Genomic DNA, 18,544 nt, shown 5'->3' on the forward strand with positions numbered 1-18,544 from the left:
CACTAACAAAATAAATAACTATAACAAAACACAAAACACTAACAATTTATAACCTAATCATAAACTACTAACAAAATAACTATAAAATTATTTTTTTTTAAAAATTACATTACTAAAACTCACAAAACACAACAATATATAATAAATTACTAACAAAATATTTAACAAAATAATTTTACATCACTAAAACTCACCAAATACTAAACTAAACACAACAATTTATAACATAATCCTAAATTACTAATAAATTAATTTTAAAATAATTACAAACACAACAATTTATAACATAATCCTAAATTACTAACAAATTAATTATAAAAATTTACATTCATACAAAATATTAATCCAAAACCATAAACACTAAACATAAACAATTTATAAATAATAATTAATAACAAAAAATTTCACAACATCTTAATTAAACTCTTTAAATTATAAACAAAATTATTTATTAAAATAATACATTACCTTTTTTTCTTTCTTTCTTCTTCTTCTTCTTTTTATTTTTCTTCTCCTTTCTCTCCTTTCTTTCTCTCTTCCGATGCACCTTCAACTTGGGGGACCATGCTTATAAGGTCCCCCATTTAAAATTTTTTTCTCGTGAAGGGACTAAACACTGCCAATGCAGTGTATCAGAGGGGTGCAGGCCCACAGAAGGGCATAGGGGGTTGTGCGAGGGCAGAGGGGCGCTGGGGAGAGGTAGTCGTAGCTACCTGTCAGGTGCGACCAGTTGCACCTATCTGACAGGCGTGACTTGGCTCGGGTATTTTTAACTCATATTTTGACCCGTTGACTGTATTTTGACCTGTATATATATATTTAAATATTTTGAATAAAAATAAAATAAAAACATTTTATTTAAATTAAAAAATATATTTTAATATAAAAAAGTGTTTGCGCCTGTCAGATAGGCGCGACCCAAAAAAAATACCATTTTCATATATAATCCAGCTGACAACCTATTTCAGTATTTAATCTTTTTTAAAAATTATTTAGGTAAAAAACCCCATTTTTTTTCTCCCTGCAAATTTCATCTCTTTATTATGCTCATATGGGAGAGTAGTTTGTGTATATATATTTGGGTTACAACTCATCATGAAGCTACTCGTCTAGGCTTGAAAGTTTTTTCGAAAAGTGAGAGAATTTGAGTAAAACTGTAGGCTCGAAAAATGAACTTGGATAAAAAATAAGATTCGTTTTTAAATAGGTCGAACCTCGAGTAAGTTTATTTGCTCGGCCCGGCCGGAATCAACCTAAGCTCTTTTTTTTTACCATTTTGCTATTATAGTTATATTGTTTAGATATTGTATAACTCTTATTTTATTGTTAATTTTGCTATTTTAGAGGCATTTGTTTGCTAAATTGCAACTATTTCAATATTATTTAAGTATAAAAACTTTCTTTAATGTATTTTCAAATTAGTAGTAAACATTTATTTTAATGTTTTTATTGTATTTGATGTATTATATTTTTTTAAACTATTTTTATATAAAAATAATCTTAAAAAAATTTAATGCGAGTGGGCCAAATTTGGGCTTGGACATAATTTTAAGCCCATTTTTGGGTCAGACTAGGCTCAGGAAAAAAAACCGGCCTAAAATTTTGCATCAGACTGGGATCAGGTCTAATTTTGATCAATGGTTAAATACTATGCTATTTGAATCCAACCAATCAAATTGGTCGGATTGAGAATAGGTCAATATATTAATCCGAACATAAAAAGTAGAATCAACCTTAGAGCAAATCACTCGAAACCAATAAAAAATCAAAAACCAAAACAAAAAAAATCAACGATTGAATCGATTTAACCAGTTTTATGAATTTTTAATACATATTTTAATTTTTTATGAAATTTTAAAAATTTATTTAATTATTGTTAGTCCGACAGTTGAATCGTTTGAACTAATTGAATCGAGGACTGGTTTTTTATTTTATTTTATTTGCAAATGTAAAATTAAGAACGAGAACAAACATACATTTAGGGTCGAGTTCAGTTCAATTCAACCAAATTTTTTGAATTTATTGAATAGTTCATTTTAATTTGGTTTGGTCTAGTTCAACTATTGGTTTTTTTATACTAATTTTATGTTTTTGAGTTTTTGAAGTTTATGTTATTATTATTATTTAAATTCTGAATGAATTGGTGTCACTCTCAATTGGGTCACCAACTTGATTAGAAAATTTACTGAAAGTATCATTCTATATTTAAAATAAGTTATATTATTAGAGAGTATTTTAATCTTCTTATTTTAAAAATAATAAAATATACGTATGATGTGATTTGAACTCAAACAAATTGCATTAGTAAACCCTTTAATTTACCACTAAACTAAAGTTTTATTTTAATATTTTATACATTGTAATTTTATTTTACACACTTTATTACTTTCATCAATTGTATATGTTAAAATGTATTAATAATGTATTTGATTGAGTTGGTGTCACTTATTCGATACCGACTCAAGATAGTTGACAACAACACAATGATAAACAATTTAATCTGTTTTTAAAAAATATTTAATATCGTACAAATTCCATGTGTTATTATTAATCAATTTCGACCATTCGTTTCATTATTTATTGCATATTATTTTTAAACACACGTTAATATTCTATATTTATGGTTTTTTAAATTTTGATAGAATTGATTTTGCTTATGGTTATTGGATATTATTTAATACAGTTTCAAAATCATTTTATAAATATTTCTAGAACAAATTACATTTTCAAAGTAAATTAAAAAAAAAGAAAAGTAGTCAATAGCTCTTACATATTATTTTGAAAATCATTTTATATAATTATTTTATTTTTAAAATATAAAATATTTAATTTTACAGTATAAAGAACAAATTTAATTATAAAATAAATTAAATAAATTTGCTCTGGTTTGATTTGATTTAATATATTATTTTTATTCAGATTATAGCTATTTAATTAATAATAGGAATAATTTATTTGGGACACTTTTGTTTTTCCCTCAAACATGAACATTCCAAAAGCATGTAAGCCAATGGGGAGTGAGCAAATGGGCATTGGTCAGTACTTTTTCAGTCTTCTTCTGCTTTCTTAAAGCTAAGCAAAGACTTGACCTAAAAAGTTTGGAAATGGTTAGGATCTCACTCTGCATTTACCCATTTCTCAATAATTTATTATATATATTTTCATGAAAACTATGTTTAATATTTTATTTAAAGAACCAATCCAATTAAGCGGTGTTATGGTATTCACCTTTATCCGATTCCCATACCAACCAATAACCCGATCAACATATTCAACTTGTTGGTATATAGTTCGCCTGCATGGATTTGCATTACCATGTAGGCGAACCTCTACTCAAAAATACATGCTCAACCTATAGTAAAATATGTGTTAACTTGCATGAGGTTTACTCAATCCTAATATGTCAAACCATGGAACTATTATTAAATACTCAACAAGTGGAATAATAAAAAAAATTAAATTTTTTAAACAAAATTTTAAAGTCTAATCTAATAGGTAAAGAATATTTGTTTAAAAATCCGATGTAACTCAAATTTAAATTTAATTAAAGTGAGGTATAATTATTAAATACGATAAAGTATGAAAAAAAATTAAGTTTGAAATCAAGATATTTACTGTAAATAACAATAGTTCATTTATTTATTGCGAGTGTTCTTCGAAGAAATAAATGACTAATAATAAAATATATTTTGTTTTCATGAAGTAAGTAATTTATGGGGAAAAAATATCTTAAGAAAGAGATTGAGGAAGGAGTGAATAAGATAGCCGCGTGGATGTTGATATTAGGGTGGCGCCGTGGTGCGAGTGAGGGAGGGGCCAATCACTTAACTTCGTCCTTAAATGCAGCGTGTGAGCCACGGAAATGTCCCACCCCCACTTTGGGCTGTTCATACATTGCATACAAAAAGAGACAATCGTTTTTCTTTAAAAATAACGAAATTTGTGAATGTCCTAGTTTGCCCTTTTCTCACGTGTTCAGATTCATTGTGTATGGAACCATACATATACGGCTGCCTGTCTGTCTGTTTGTATGAATGAATGAAAATATTGAATTTGTAATGCGAGTTGACCTTTGACTAACTCCTCCAGCTACACATTTTTGACATTTCAAACCTCTGTATTCAGATTTTGATCATGTAACCAATGACGATTGCATTTCTAATTATCTATCATATCCTGACGTACCCCCATTTGTTTTTTTATTACATCAAAACCCTGGATATCATGGCCATGGCCACAAGTGTTGTCTGGATTAAATTTGTCAGAAGCAAAAAGGAAAAATGCATGAAAATGGACTTGCTTTTAGGTCTTGTTGAAGAGCTTACTAAGGAAGGAAAGGAACTCAAAAATTCAACAATTTTTTCTTCAATAAAAAGGAAAATGGATCACTAGCATGTGTGATACAAGAAAAAAAGAAAGAGGAAATGATTCTGAGGCCTTGTTGTTGATGTCTACTACCCCAAGGCAAGGAGAGAGTGGCCTCAAAACAATAAAAAAATAGTATATCCTATAACATAAGATTACCTTACCCCCACATTCTAAATTACATAAACAAAACCAAATAATATTTTGGAGTGGAATATACAACAAAGAAACAAACAAACTGAATGCAATTAATGAAATGAACCTCAAACTCCTTATTATTCTTATGGTTATGGTTTTTGTTTTTGACTCTCTTCTGTTCTATTTCTTCTTCCCTTTTGTAGATTTTAATTTCAATATAGCAAGGACTCAATGAAGGCTTCATCTCTTGGTTCTTCCTTGGTTCTTGAAAACATGTTGTGTACATCATGTTGTTGATTCATAATTGACCCTCCCGAGTTCCCGAAACCCGAGAATCCCAAGTTTCCGTTGCCTTGAAACATTTCTAGCATGAAGGGGGATTCGCCTTCGGTTGTCGATTGCCTCAAACCCCGAAGAGCTTGGTTGTTGCTCATGGGATTGTTAAGTGGAGATGGCCTTATTGCCATTGCCCCATTGTTATTGTTGTTGTCGGGTAAAGGTCTGTTGACGGAATGGCCGCCACTGCCGCGAGCTGCTGGGACGTCATGGTTGTGCTTCCCTTCGTAGGTTGTGATCACCGCCTTAAGATCGTGGGATGCTCTTTCGACGTGCTTTCTCACCGGACATCCCGGATGTGTACACTTATAGTAGCTCCTGTAACCATTGCCAAATTACAACTTAAACACCAAAACCAATAAAGAAAGAAACAAGGGGACTCCAAAAAGCATTCACCATTAAAGACACTTTAAAGCTAACACCTCAGCATTTGAAGCATTCCCCCATTAAAAGAAAGACAGAGAAACAGAATCCACTTTTTAAGGGGCATAAAAACATCAACACATCCAACATAAACAGGTTAATGAAGGTGAAAATTTACCTTGGGTTTGGGTTCCCTTTGACCACTTTTTGCCCATATTTTCTCCATCTATACCCATCATCCAAAATATCAATGTCACTGGTTGTTTGAACAACAACTCTTGGTTCCCTCACGGTTCTACTCCCAGGTGCTGAAATTCCTTCAGTTTCACCTTCTCCCCTCCTGGAAACAAGGCAATACTAATGTTAGTTCAGCAGGAACAGAAAAACAATATTAATGGTAGGTAGTTAGGTATTAGACAAGAATTCAGTTAAATAAAACATACCATCTTTTGGCGTCGGGCTCGTCTTCATCAAACTCATCTCCCCCTGATTTACTCTTTTGGGAACCACGATCGAAATCATCATCCCCAACTGATATAGAGGAGTTTTCCGGTGTTGCAGCTGAGTCCATGTGGCCACTGCCATGGCTTATAAACGAATGATCGGGGATCTCAGAGGTGGCAGCACTGGAAGCCTGAATAGCAATGGAAGAGGAAGAAGAAGATGATGATCTCCTAGTGGATTGAGGCTTAGGATGGTTATGGCTGCCCTTGTAAACTATCTCAGTTATCTGCCCGTCTAAGGATCTCTCAACTTTCTTCTTTGTTGGGCAGTTTGGGTACGTGCACTTGTAGTAACTTCTGGGGTTTTCACTGCCTTTCACTTGCTTTTGTCCATATTTCCTCCAATTGTATCCATCGTCGGATTTTCGATTCCCTCTTAAAGACTGAGATTGTTGATGCTGGTAATTGGTGTAATCCGATTGGCAGCTTTGGATGTTGGCTATCTCAGGGGAAAAGCTCTGCATCTGGTTGTATTCCGATTTCACCATGTTCTTCCCTGAGGAAAAATCAGCTTCCTTTACAGACTCTTTGAAGCTCCATGCTTCTTGTTGCGCCTGCAAATTGGAAAAAAACTCGATGAAAATCCTTTCCTTTATATTTTCAAAGATCAAGGATAATCGTTTGAGTTGAAGTACACACAGTTTGATTTGTGTTGGTTGATGATTGAAAGGTTTGGAAAGAGAAATCAGTGTAGCTTTTGTCTACTCGTTTGACGTTTTGCTGGTTATTACCAGAACTGGGTTTCCAATTGAAAGCTTGAGCTGGAAATGTTCCAGTTGTAGGAGATGGCAGAATCTGTACGTAAAAAAAAAACCCATCAATCAAAAAAAGCTTCAAAATGAATTAAAAAAGCCGCCATAAAAATTACTTACGTTAGAAGAGTTCAACAGAACAGGAGAGTCCAAGAGCTCGGCGGGGCTGAGACCGGCGGGGATAGCAAAGTACGAAGAAGGAGAGACCGGAGGAGGAGATATAGGCAGTGAAGGCGGAGGAAGCGACTTAAACTTAGGGACACCAGAACCAGTCCTCTCCGCAATCCGATCGGACAACGACAACCCACCACCGCGTTTACCATGGTTAACGGCAGAAGAAGAGTTATCGTCGTCGGTGGTGCCGGAAGCGAGAAGATCGGAGAAAGATGTGGTCATGAAGGGATGGGTGGAGAAACCAAAAGCGTTTTGAGGGAGGGAATTGGCGGATGTATCGTAAGAAGAAGCCATTAAAAGAGAGAAGAAAATTTTATGAGAAAAGAGAGGCAAAGACTAATATATGGCGAGGAAGAAGAGAAGATAGTCACGGCTCACGTATCAGACAAGGCTTAGGGAGTTTCTGGGAAAGTGAAGGGGAAGTTTGACCGTTGAACAAAAAAACATAGTGGGATTCGCCATTGGAGGCCTTTTGTAATAGTAATTACATGTTTTTATTTTATTTTGGTCAAAGCTCGTGGATGGCTGCTGACTCTAAGACATATGTGATTAAAAATCAGTACCTAATCTGTTGTAGCTAAAAAGCTCTGTTTTCCCTTTGAGTTGGTAGCTAATTACTGCTTTAATTACCCATCATTTATTTAATCAAAGGATAATAGCTATGGTTCAGTCTTATATTTTTGTTGTTCATTTTGTCTTATAATACCTAATCATCTTTAAATTTTATTATTTATAGGATGAGAAGTTTAAATTTGGCTAAACTTATCCCCAATTTTTATTTTAGGCCTTAAAATAAAAAATTTGTGTAATTTAATCATCCATGTTATATAGTTTCTTCATTTTGATAAAAGTCTTTGTAATAACAATTTAACTCTCAACTTTTATATATTATATCAATTTAGTCACAATTTTAAAATATTATCCCTATATAAATATTTTCAAAAAATATATTAAAAAATTGTTGAGAAGAAATAATAATATATAAAATAAATATTTGCAAAAATAAATTTAAATTTTATATTAAAATTACTATTAAATGAATATAATTATATTAATATTAAATAAAATAAACCCCTCTCTGCTACTGCTGCACATTAAGCAACATAAAATTAGCTCTTTCAAAAATAACATGAAATATATGTTATTAGATTATCCAATTTGACATCTAACCAGATTTGGGGGCATAATAGAAACAGAATCAAGGTCAATTGAAAATATTTCTATAGTTGGATCGGCTCCAATTTTAACCCAAAACTAGGATTAGATTAGATAAGATGAATCGACAGGCCTAGAATGCAGCAGCAGAGAGGGAGAGGGGGAGGGATGGAGAGGTTATATATATATATATATACATATATAAATTTTAAATTTATTATTACGTTTTTTGAAAATATTTAACTATATTTATATTTTTTTGAATTAGGATCAAATTGAGAAAATTTATAAATTTTGAGAGTTAATTTTTTAAATTATGACTAAATCGATATAATTGTAAAAGTTGAGGGTTAAACTTGTTATTATACTAATTTTTTAACTACTATGTCAGCTTGCGGTTTGTGATTTTAACGGAAGTGACCAAAATGACCAAATTACGTAACATGTGTGTTTAAATTGCAAACATTTTATTTTAGGTGCCTAAAATGAATTTTTTTTAATAGTTGAATGACTATATGTGTAGTTTACCCATTAAATTACTTAATTTCTAAAGCGTAAATATTACATGTTCGAAGCCATTTTGATTAAAATAGGCATAATGTTTTATTTGACCTTCCAACTTTATAAAAAATTATTTTTGCTCTTTATTTAATTTTTCACCTTTTAGTCTTTAAACTTGCGTTGTTTATCAAATCACCCCAAAATTGATAAAAGAATTAACGTTTGTTAACTTTATTAATGTGACATACACGTGGATGCTACGTCAGCAATTAATTATTTTCTTAAATTTAAAAATTCAAAAAATATTTTAAAAGTTAAAATTTATTAAAATTATTTAAAATTATAAAAATACATTTTAATGTTTTTAATTTAAAAAATTAATTAATTAATTAATTACTAATGTGGCATACACGTGGCAATCCACATGTATGCAAAGGTTAACTTTTTTTATCAATTTTTGGGTGATTTGATAAACAATGCAAGTTAAATGACTAAAAAAGTGAAAAATTAAATGGAGGGTTAAAATGACTCTTTTATAAACTTGAAGGGCCAAAAATTTATTACACCATTAAAATATTACACGCTTTTAGTTATCATGAGATTGCTAGTTGCATGAGCCATTCTATGCATTGGAGGTAGTATTATTTTAATATTGCTTTTGAAAAGTTTTATTTAATATTTACGCGTTTTATTATTGTTGTTAAAAGTGCTTTTAAGGATAAAATGTTTATTTTAGATATAATATTGTAAAGTAAAAATATATATTTAAATTATGAGAAATTATTTAGTACAATCGTTAATGGAGTTTTAGACTCCACAAACAGAGTTATAAAGTTGACAAGTGTACTATGCAAGTATAGTAAAATATTAAAAATAAAATTTACCATAACTTATGAAATTTTATTTTAATACCCTAAATTTTACATTTTATTCAATTTAGTCCTTAAAACCAAAATTGCCATAACTTTCAATTTTAAGCTTCGCTTTTAAAACCGATTTCAATTACAACCCTTAGAGACCTACTACTATCTATTATTACTAAAATTTCACCTCAATTTCGTAATTTATTCACTTTAGTCATTAAGAACAAAACTAACAATTAAACTAATATAAAACAAGAGCATTAATCTGTATCAGATTCCAAAAGTTGTAAGAGCTCCCCAAGAACCTCCTCAAAAACTTGAACGTCATTTTCCTTTTCAGTTTCCATTTTAGCTAGCGAATCCGCAACTCTATTCTCCTCCCTTGGAACATGCCTAAATCTCGAATACCCAATAGACTATAGCAATTGAAGAATCCTCTTCACCAAAGCTGAATTCAAACTTACTGTCTGGCTATCTTGAACGGCTTTGACCACTTCTAAATAATCAGTTTGGATCAACACTCTAGCTAGGCCCCGCTTTTGTAGGAGAGCTAAGCCATTCAAAATTCCCTAGAGCTCAGCTTCAAACACCGATCAGACCCCAAATAATAATTTTTATTGTGATTTTAGATGTAACAGGTATGAAATTATAACGAATAGAAAACTTAATAAACAAAACAAAAATTAAATTAATTAATGAAGTGAAAAGAGCTTCGACTGTGAAAACGAGGTCATGATAAGATAATGTGAGGGAGGCTCATTGAAGAAATAATAGAGTTTTTCTTTTTCTGGAATAATGGTGTGAATGTGACATTATTAGTATAACCACATTATTATTTTTCTTATTATTATTTTGGTTGTTTCTTATTATATATATCATTTTCAATTATGTAAGATTTAGATATGTTAAACTTACGTGGAGGAGATGGTTTTGTTAAATAAAAGAAACCAATAGCTGCACAAAAAAGCAGTCTGCTGAATGGGTCTTAATTCGTTTGATATAGATATTGTTGTCAATACAGAAGGACGTGGGTTCAACTGCGTTAAAATACATTATCTTCTTATTTATGAGTTGAGAAAAGACTATATAGATAACCACAATAACTAAACATGTTTCTTCATTACAGATTTAATCTAACGTATGGGAGATAGGGCTGACGTGCAACACCAACTTTTGCCTTGCCATATATTTCATGTTCTCTCCTATGTAACACATAAAAAAGGTGGTGCAAATTACAACATTTAAAAAAAAAAACATGTCCGATAAGATATGTAGTACACTCGTTTATATATTCAATGATTTTTTTCTTTCTTTTTAAATCTAGACATAGTGTATTTTGTCATTTTATTTAGAATACTGCTCGAAACAATATTCTCTTCCACTTAATCTTTCGACACTTTCGTCATGGGGTTCGTCATGGTTGGTCATTTTGTCTAATTCACCCGTTCAGTTGCCTGGCTCGAAATCAGGCAATCAAGGTACACTCACAATGTGAATGAAAAAAAAATTATGTAAAAAATATATTTATTAAAAGTTTATACAAAAATCAAATGAAATTTTGATTGAAATGATAAGATTAAAGATGATAATTTATCGTGTTTTAGGTTTAAATTTCATTATGCATGTGTGTTTTATTGATTTTATATAAAAATATAAAAAATAATATAATTTACGTTATAGGAAATATATTTTAGTAATTTTCTAACTGAATTGATACTTAATTGATATTATCTACAATTTTCTACAGTTTTCTAGTTAGTCTTGAATAAGAAATAACTTATTAATATTATCTACAATAGTCCCTATATATTTTCTATTACTTATGAAAAATATATATTTTCCTTTTTTCTATAAAATCTTACTATTATGAAATTAACATAAACATTTTAATCTCTATAATCTTAGTACTTAGCATATACGTCAATTAATTAACTGACAAATATTATATTTAAATGTATAACTAATTAATATTTAAAAAACTATATTTTATAATTTTAACTAAACTATATTAAAATTTTACATTTATTTTAAGATATCACATGTAAATTAAATTAAACTTTAACTAATACATATTAAAAACTATAATATTTTTTAATTTTAAATAAAAATTAAGTAGTTTTCTAATACATAAGGTTTAATAAACCTAATTAAAATAAATAATAAATGTTAATATTATTTTAACAATGTTGTATCAAAATTTAATATTTACATAACCTTATTCAAAATTATACATTTATATAATATTTTAAAATAATGAATTTTTGTTTACGGTTTTGATCCTTTTATTAAAACACAATTTTAAAATTTAATTAATATATTTTAATTTAATATAACTTGATCTTTATATTTTATAATGTCATTAACTAACCCAAATAGTTAGCATTTGTCAACGATTTTAGTTAAAATAATATATTTTCTTAAAAACATCATTTCTAACACATGCAAAAATTTCATGTGAGCATCAAAGGCAGGAAGGAGTTTTTCTTCTTCTTTTTTTTAAAAAAATTCACACCATCATTTTGACAAGAATATTTAAAAGTGCTAATTATTTGAACTAATTAAGATATTATAAAAAAAAAGGATTAAATTATATCATATTAAAGTATAGGACCTAAACCCTAAGTTTAAGCATACCAAAGGGACTAAAACAAGAAATTGACCTTTCTTTTTTTTAAACATATAATCTAGATTCTAGAAGCAGCATCATTAGCGTTTAGAAAGGGCAGCTCTATGTGCCTTTTGAACCCCCAAAAAAAAATGAAAAAAGAGAAGGAAAATATCAAGAAAGTCCACATTCCTATCCAAACAGCTGTTGGAATCAATTTTATTAGGTGAAGCTGTTTTTGTCCCTACCTGGGGAGCTCTTATTCTAGAATAACTGCAAACAAATGTTATCCGGAAGTAAAAAATTTCGGAAGATAGAGATCACATAAAAATTTCTTTTGAGGAATGGATTAGATTGGGTCATTTTTCAATAACAGTAACTAAGAAACTCGATACTACCACTTGAATCTGGATTCTAGAATCTACGTGTCGATGCTTACAAAAGTTTCCAACTAAACATGTATGTATTTATAACATTAAAATCATTTGGAGTACCAATGTCTAGCCCTAACCTTTTGAAACCCAATTATGTAAAATACATTTCTCGTATTTTTTTTCTAAATAATCTCATTATAAGTTCTGGTCATATCTGTTCTTTTTAACACAATATCTAGAACTACCCATAGTCTCTCTCCAACTCATAAATAGGAGGATAATACACTTCTGCGCATTTGAACTCACGTCTTTTCATATTAACAATGCCCATACCAATCGAATTAAAGACTTAGGGTCTGTTTGATTGCCAGTAAAATATTTTCCGTAAAATGATTTCTGGAAAATTTTTTACTTTTCTGTAAAATGATTTACTGGAAAATATTTTCTAGTGTTTGATTGAATCATGTAAAATATTTTCTGCTGCTTGGCGATTTTTGAAAATATTTTTCGGAAAAGTTGTTTTACATATATTAATATATATTAATAAATTTTTATATTTTAAATTATTTTTACATATATTGCAATGATTTATTTATAATAATACTTAATTATTAAGCTTCAATATTAATCGTTATAAATTGAAAAAACTAATATCAAATAAATTATTTGTAATTGTGTTAAAAAAGTATTGAATAATTAAAAAACAAGTTCTTGGAAAATCGATAAATGAAGCGCTTTTCTACGGAAATGAAGGAAGGAATGAAGGAGGCGATAGAGAGGAGAGCACGAAAAATGTCTTACGAAAATTGAAAGGGTAAGACATTTTCCCTAAAATGTAACCCATTTTTCCTTGTTTTGGAGTTCATTTTCCAAATGGAAAATATTTTCCTCCAATCAAACGCTGGAAAAGTTGGAAATGATTTTCCGGAAAATCAATTCCGTCAATCAAACAGACCCTTAATCGACTTGTATTTCCCTTTTCTTTAATGACTTTCCAGCGCTAAATAATTATACTAAATTTAAATTCGAATGAGAAATTTTTTCGATGCTTTTTTGTTATATTTGCAGAACTCAAGGTTACTGGTAAAGCTTTGGAAGTTTTCCTAGCCCTTCCGTTGCCTTGGATACTTTTTTATTTTATTTTATCATTTACATGTCTCCACATTTCCCTATTAACACCAACTCAATTCAGCTTAATTAATTTCTTTGGGCGGAAATAAATCAACATTTCAACTTTCAACTTTTTCCAGTTTAATATTTAATCTAATTTGATCCTTATGATAAGGTAGTAATTTTAGATTGTGTTATATTATCACTTATTTTTTCTGAGAATTATATAAAATCTAAAAAATTAAAATTTATAAAAAAAAGTTTTATTCTTTTTTAAATTAAGAGATTTTGTGACATAACTTTAAAATACATGGTAAAATCCAAATTTAGCAACTAAATTAAAAAAAAAAAGGGTGTCAAGTTTCCAGGGACAAAATTTCCAAAACCAAACTGAAAAAAAATTCAGGGGCATGATCCGAAAAGCTTTCTTTAATTAGATGAAGACCGGGGAGAGGCGATTTGACTGAGCCAACAACTTCCTTTTTAACAGTACACATCCCAGGCTGAGGGTCAGGTTCTGATCCAATACCAATAAAAAATATTTGTAATAAATACAATTTTTCAATTTTGTTATTAGGATAGTGTGAGAGTGACCCCTGACAGTCAAACAACTCGAGCAGAAACCTCTTCAAGTTCTACCAATTTCTGGCACTCCAAAGTTATAATGCAAACAAAGATGCCAACTACATTCAGTTGAAATAATTACATCAAATCACCCTATTTTCCTTCAGGAAGGGAAGATTTAATAGACAATACAAGATGTTGATCAACACAAGAAACAAACTCTGCAACTATGGAACTTCACTGCTGCTCCTTCCAAAGTGCAGCTTCCATCCCTTGGGATCCATTTCCTTCTGTCAATCATACCTCATAAATTTTACTTCCATCAATTCTCATGTTTGCAGTAATTTTGTTTAAGATAGACTACAAATTTCAAGGTGTAACTTTCGAGGGTTCTTCCTTGCATTTGTCCAGAACATGCAGAGCAACTAATAGTTTTACAGGTCAAAATTTGATAATCCCAAGTTTTGAAAATAGGCATTATGGAACGTGGAAACATAATTATATAGCAGAACTGCATGTGTCAAAATCAGAATACTTGGAAAGCACAGCATGACTCCCCCTAGCATGCTGAATATTTGCCAAGAATCTAATGAAAGAACATGGGAAGCATGCTTATCTATATAAAAATTCACATAGCAAACTACATTTCCTCTTAAAGAAGTTCAAATCCCTGAAAATCATGGTTTCCTTTTAGATGTGAATAATAACATACCTGAAATGCTTTGTCCCTCCAGTGAAAGACACACCCATGGGCTTCCATGTATCCAAGGATGGATTGAGGAAGTAATGGTCTAAAGGATGCATGGAGTTTCACTTTTGTTAATGCTCGACATGCCAACAGAGCTGCTGCCAGGCCATTTGGAGTCAAACCAGCCAAATGCAAGATTGTCATGTTCTGTAGGCGACTGATGCTAGCTAGTGCTACAAGCCCAACATCTGTAACCGAACAATATGACAAGTTTATCTGCAATGAAAGGAAGTGAACAACACTATTAGTTCCGATATTTCACTGTAATGTACCAATTTACAAGAACATTAATTTAAGAATGTAGTTACCTGCTTCAGATTTTGGGAAAATTGAGCAAGTGGAAGCATTCCATTATCATTAATATTGAAGCACTTCTTTATGTCAAGCACTGTAAGTTGCTTACATCCCACAGCAATGGCTGATAGACCAATTGATGAGACACCAAGGCATCCACGAATCTCAAGTGCTTTTAACAACCGACATTTTGACAATGATATTAATGAATTATCTGTAATTTTATCATTATAAGCTATATTGATCATCTCAAGTGCAGGACAACCTTCACCAATGGCAGCAATGCCCTCATCACTTATTGCCACGGACCTGAATAATAGAAAGACAACAAGATCAACACAGAAAAAGAGATACCATGTTCTTTGCATAAGGGCACACCTAATGTCTTTTAGACCCTCAGAACCCTCAGCTTGACAATAGGAACATTTTGTGGTTTGAACTAACAGGATCTCTGTCATTATTAAAGTTGATGCTAAGGGAGTGCTGAATGGCCATAGAGATTAAGGTGCTCAATTAGACGCACATTCGTACGGTAGTCATTTCTGGCTAGTATGAAAAGTGTAAATATTATAGGAAAGTTGCAAACCTGTACAAATCAACCTCCTTGAGCATTGAGCAAGAACTTCCAACTTTTGCAAGGCCTTCATCCGATATGTTAGAGCATATCCCTAACTTCAAAATAGATAGTTTTGAACATCTCGAGATGGACTTCAAGCCTACATGAGAGAACATAAAACAGATTATGGTCAAGTTTTGAACATCTCGAGATGGACTTCAAACCTGCATGAGAGAACATAAAACAGATTATGGTCAAGTTAAAACCTTCGTCATCGATTTCATTATCTGTGGCATCCAGCTCTTCCAAAAACGAGCAACGTGCTCCAATCAAAACGAAGGCTTCCTTTGGAACCAAGCTACAAGATTCCATCCTGAGAGAAGTAAGGGAGGTGCATGAATTTGTTATGATGTCTATAGAGGTATAAGTTATTTTACGACAGCAGGTGATGTCCAGTTTCCTCAGATCTTTGTGTGACTGGACAAGGAAAGAGAGTCCATCATCTGTCAGTCCTAAGCATTTACTGAGGCTCAGTTCCTTGACTGGGGCATTCAAACTTGCCATGGCTTTGATCCCAGACCAAGTAACAGTACAACCATCTAATTTAATTGATTGCAGCTTTGAATAAGCATTCAAGCATTTGACCAGATCAGAGGTAACCTGAAACATCATCAGACATACATAAGCAATGAGCCAAATGATTTATATAGAATTAACAGGGAATTACCTTAGGGAGTTTTGGACTTACTGAAGAGCCATATGCCAATATGATCTGCTGTAGTTGTTCAGTACCATTTATCAGAGATGACAAGCCCGTGTGAGTAACATTTTGACAGTTTGACAAATTAAGCATCTGTAAAATATCCAATTTGGAGAAACCATCACTCAATTTATTCTTTGTGGAACTGATTCAATGGTCTGACAAAATGAATATAACTTCAAAAATCCTAGTATTAATTGGATTCCTACATTTCAACATGGTAGGTATGCATATGATTATTGCTTAACGGAACTTCAATCTTGGAATAAGAATACAACACAATAAAAGAAACTATATTCTAGTAAAAGAAGATCTATTTCAAATGCTGGCAAGTCTCCTAGATGTTCTTACGATAGTTAAATCTGCAGGTAATAATCCTAGGCAGCTTCAACAGCCTACCATTTCTAAAGTAACAAAAAGGAAAACATACCTTTAGTGACTTGCAACTTTGATCAAGTGTTGAAAGGCCGTCATCATCAATGCCATGGCATCCCTCTAAAACCAGATCTTCAAGATGTTGGAGTTGAAGAACAGAGTTGAGGCTCTTCTCTGTGATCTGTGGTACAAAAACATACGAGTTTTCATGAAAACTTCTCATCTAATTGTGCATTCTCTAACCAAGAACCAAGAAAAGAAAGAAAACAGCTATCATGCGTTAAAATCAAACAGAAGGGTAGACTCTAATAGCCATAACATACATGAGAGATGATGAATGACGTGCTAAAGAAATTACATCAAGCAAAATTACATCTAGGCTTGCTACAGAAACTTTTGTCACTATCAGTGTCAAAAATCAATGTCTTCTCTTTCTTTTTTCTCCTCTAAATGATAGACACAATTTATATTGACACAGAGAACTAAGAAAACTTGTAGGACCATTGTCATCCCAGTAAAGGTGTTGGCTTATCCAAAAAGGTCTAATATTTATGACAGGTGAGTGGTCAACAATCTCAAACATCATTTTCTCAACCAATGAATGATCATTGAAGAAACGATGAATTAGTTTAAACAACTTAACACTGATGCATAACTACACATCAAAAAACAGATGCCATAACTGGTCCATAGAAATTAACAGAAGCTGAAAAATTGACCAAGACTGGGTAGCATAAGGGGGCCAATCAAGAAAATAATAACAACAAAAACTTCAAATTAACACATTAATCACTATTCAACCAAGCATTCACCTCTTAGTGGAAGAAAGAAAAAGGTATAACTGTGACAAGACATATACCCTAGAAAGAGAAGCAAAACATGCCCCATTAAATTGCATAAAGCACATAGCAGGCCCAGCAGGTCAAAACAGGCTATTTCTATAGTCATAAAATACACACATATTGACGGTGTAGATTATGATGGTTTCGTTGAACTTACTGGTAAATAGGAGAGATCCAAGCTCCTAATCTGTTTACACTTGAGAGCAATCAATTCCACACCCAAATCACCAACACGCAAGCACCATTTCAAGCAAAGGGACCTCAACTTTCTACACCCAACAGCTATACAGCCGATCCCCATATCAGTTATCGACTTGCACCTCGCCAAGCTCAACCTCTCCAAATTCTTCGCCTCTGCAATTGCTGATGCGGCCAAGTCAGTCAACTGCGTGGCGTTGCACAAATCAACCTCAACCAGGCCCGAACAATTAACGAACAAGCTCGATAACCCGGCATTCGTGAAAAACCTTGATCTTGACAGATTAATAGATTGCAAAGTAGCTTTCCAGGTAGAGGATATGACGTTCAGCGTGTTGTCGTCAACTCGCGGACACATGGAGAGATCGAGATGGGAAACAAAAGGGTATCGATGAAAAATCCTGGGGAGGAGCTCGGGGCGTAGAGGCTTGAGAATCCTCCGGTGTCGAGACTCTATGAAGTAAAAGGCCTTGCATGTGAGGGAGAAGGCTTTTGTGGCAAAAGGGTCGTTGTGGAGGTGGTCAAGGATTTTGCATACAATCTCTTCTGTTAATATATCAAAGGGATTGGGTGAAGAATCAGGTGAAAGTGGTTGGGGTCGTCTTTTGCTCTGGGTTTTCATGGGAGTAAAAGAACAGCTCCTCAAAGGCTTGGGAAAGGAAAGGAGAAGACCATGGGAAGGGTGGGTATGGAGAACTGGTATAAAAATGATGATTTTATGGGATTTAAAAGTGGAAAAGGGGATGGTGGGTTTCCTGAGATTCTGAGGCTGTTAACAGAGAACAGTAGTGTCAGCTGGGGGCGGAGGGAACTTGGGTTGGCAATGGCATCTAGATGCTGGAATTACTATATTAGGCTTCCAGACTTTGTCAAATATATATTGAGTGACCAAATCACCCTTGCTCTTTTTATTCAATGAATATGATTTTTTTTAATATAAGGCCTACAATTACCTCCTTATTTAGTGT

At 32.0% G+C, this 18,544-nt stretch overlaps 2 protein-coding genes across 4 annotated transcripts; both read right to left on the reverse strand.

The window, feature by feature from the left end:
• Window positions 1–4,349: 4,349 nt before the first annotated feature.
• LOC105789043 (WRKY transcription factor WRKY24) lies at window positions 4,350–7,031 on the reverse strand. The gene is made up of 5 exons (XM_012616240.2): window positions 6,578–7,031; window positions 6,345–6,500; window positions 5,646–6,259; window positions 5,381–5,542; window positions 4,350–5,157 (listed from the first exon to the last, which is right to left on the reverse strand). Exons 1-5 carry the CDS (start codon window positions 6,923–6,925, stop codon window positions 4,716–4,718), a joined length of 1,722 nt encoding a protein of 573 aa, XP_012471694.1. The 5' UTR covers window positions 6,926–7,031; the 3' UTR covers window positions 4,350–4,715.
• A 6,749-nt stretch (window positions 7,032–13,780) lies between these two features.
• LOC105789044 (F-box/LRR-repeat protein 3) lies at window positions 13,781–18,416 on the reverse strand. Of its 3 annotated transcripts, none has more exons than XM_012616245.2 (8): window positions 17,536–18,416; window positions 16,592–16,717; window positions 16,150–16,254; window positions 15,668–16,061; window positions 15,432–15,561; window positions 14,860–15,154; window positions 14,516–14,767; window positions 13,781–14,093 (listed from the first exon to the last, which is right to left on the reverse strand). In XM_012616245.2, the coding sequence occupies exons 1-8, from the start codon at window positions 18,196–18,198 to the stop codon at window positions 14,031–14,033; spliced, it is 2,028 nt and encodes a 675-aa protein (XP_012471699.1). In that variant the 5' UTR covers window positions 18,199–18,416; the 3' UTR covers window positions 13,781–14,030. The 3 variants fall into 3 exon arrangements, with proteins under 3 accessions (XP_012471699.1, XP_012471696.1, XP_012471700.1); XM_012616242.2 differs by having other exon boundaries at window positions 16,129–16,254; XM_012616246.2 differs by having other exon boundaries at window positions 13,781–14,106; window positions 16,129–16,254.
• Window positions 18,417–18,544: the final 128 nt, after the last annotated feature.

The sequence above is a fragment of the Gossypium raimondii genome, chromosome 2 (assembly GCF_025698545.1).
Source record: "Gossypium raimondii isolate GPD5lz chromosome 2, ASM2569854v1, whole genome shotgun sequence".
In the NCBI taxonomy this organism is placed as follows: domain Eukaryota; kingdom Viridiplantae; phylum Streptophyta; class Magnoliopsida; order Malvales; family Malvaceae; genus Gossypium; species Gossypium raimondii.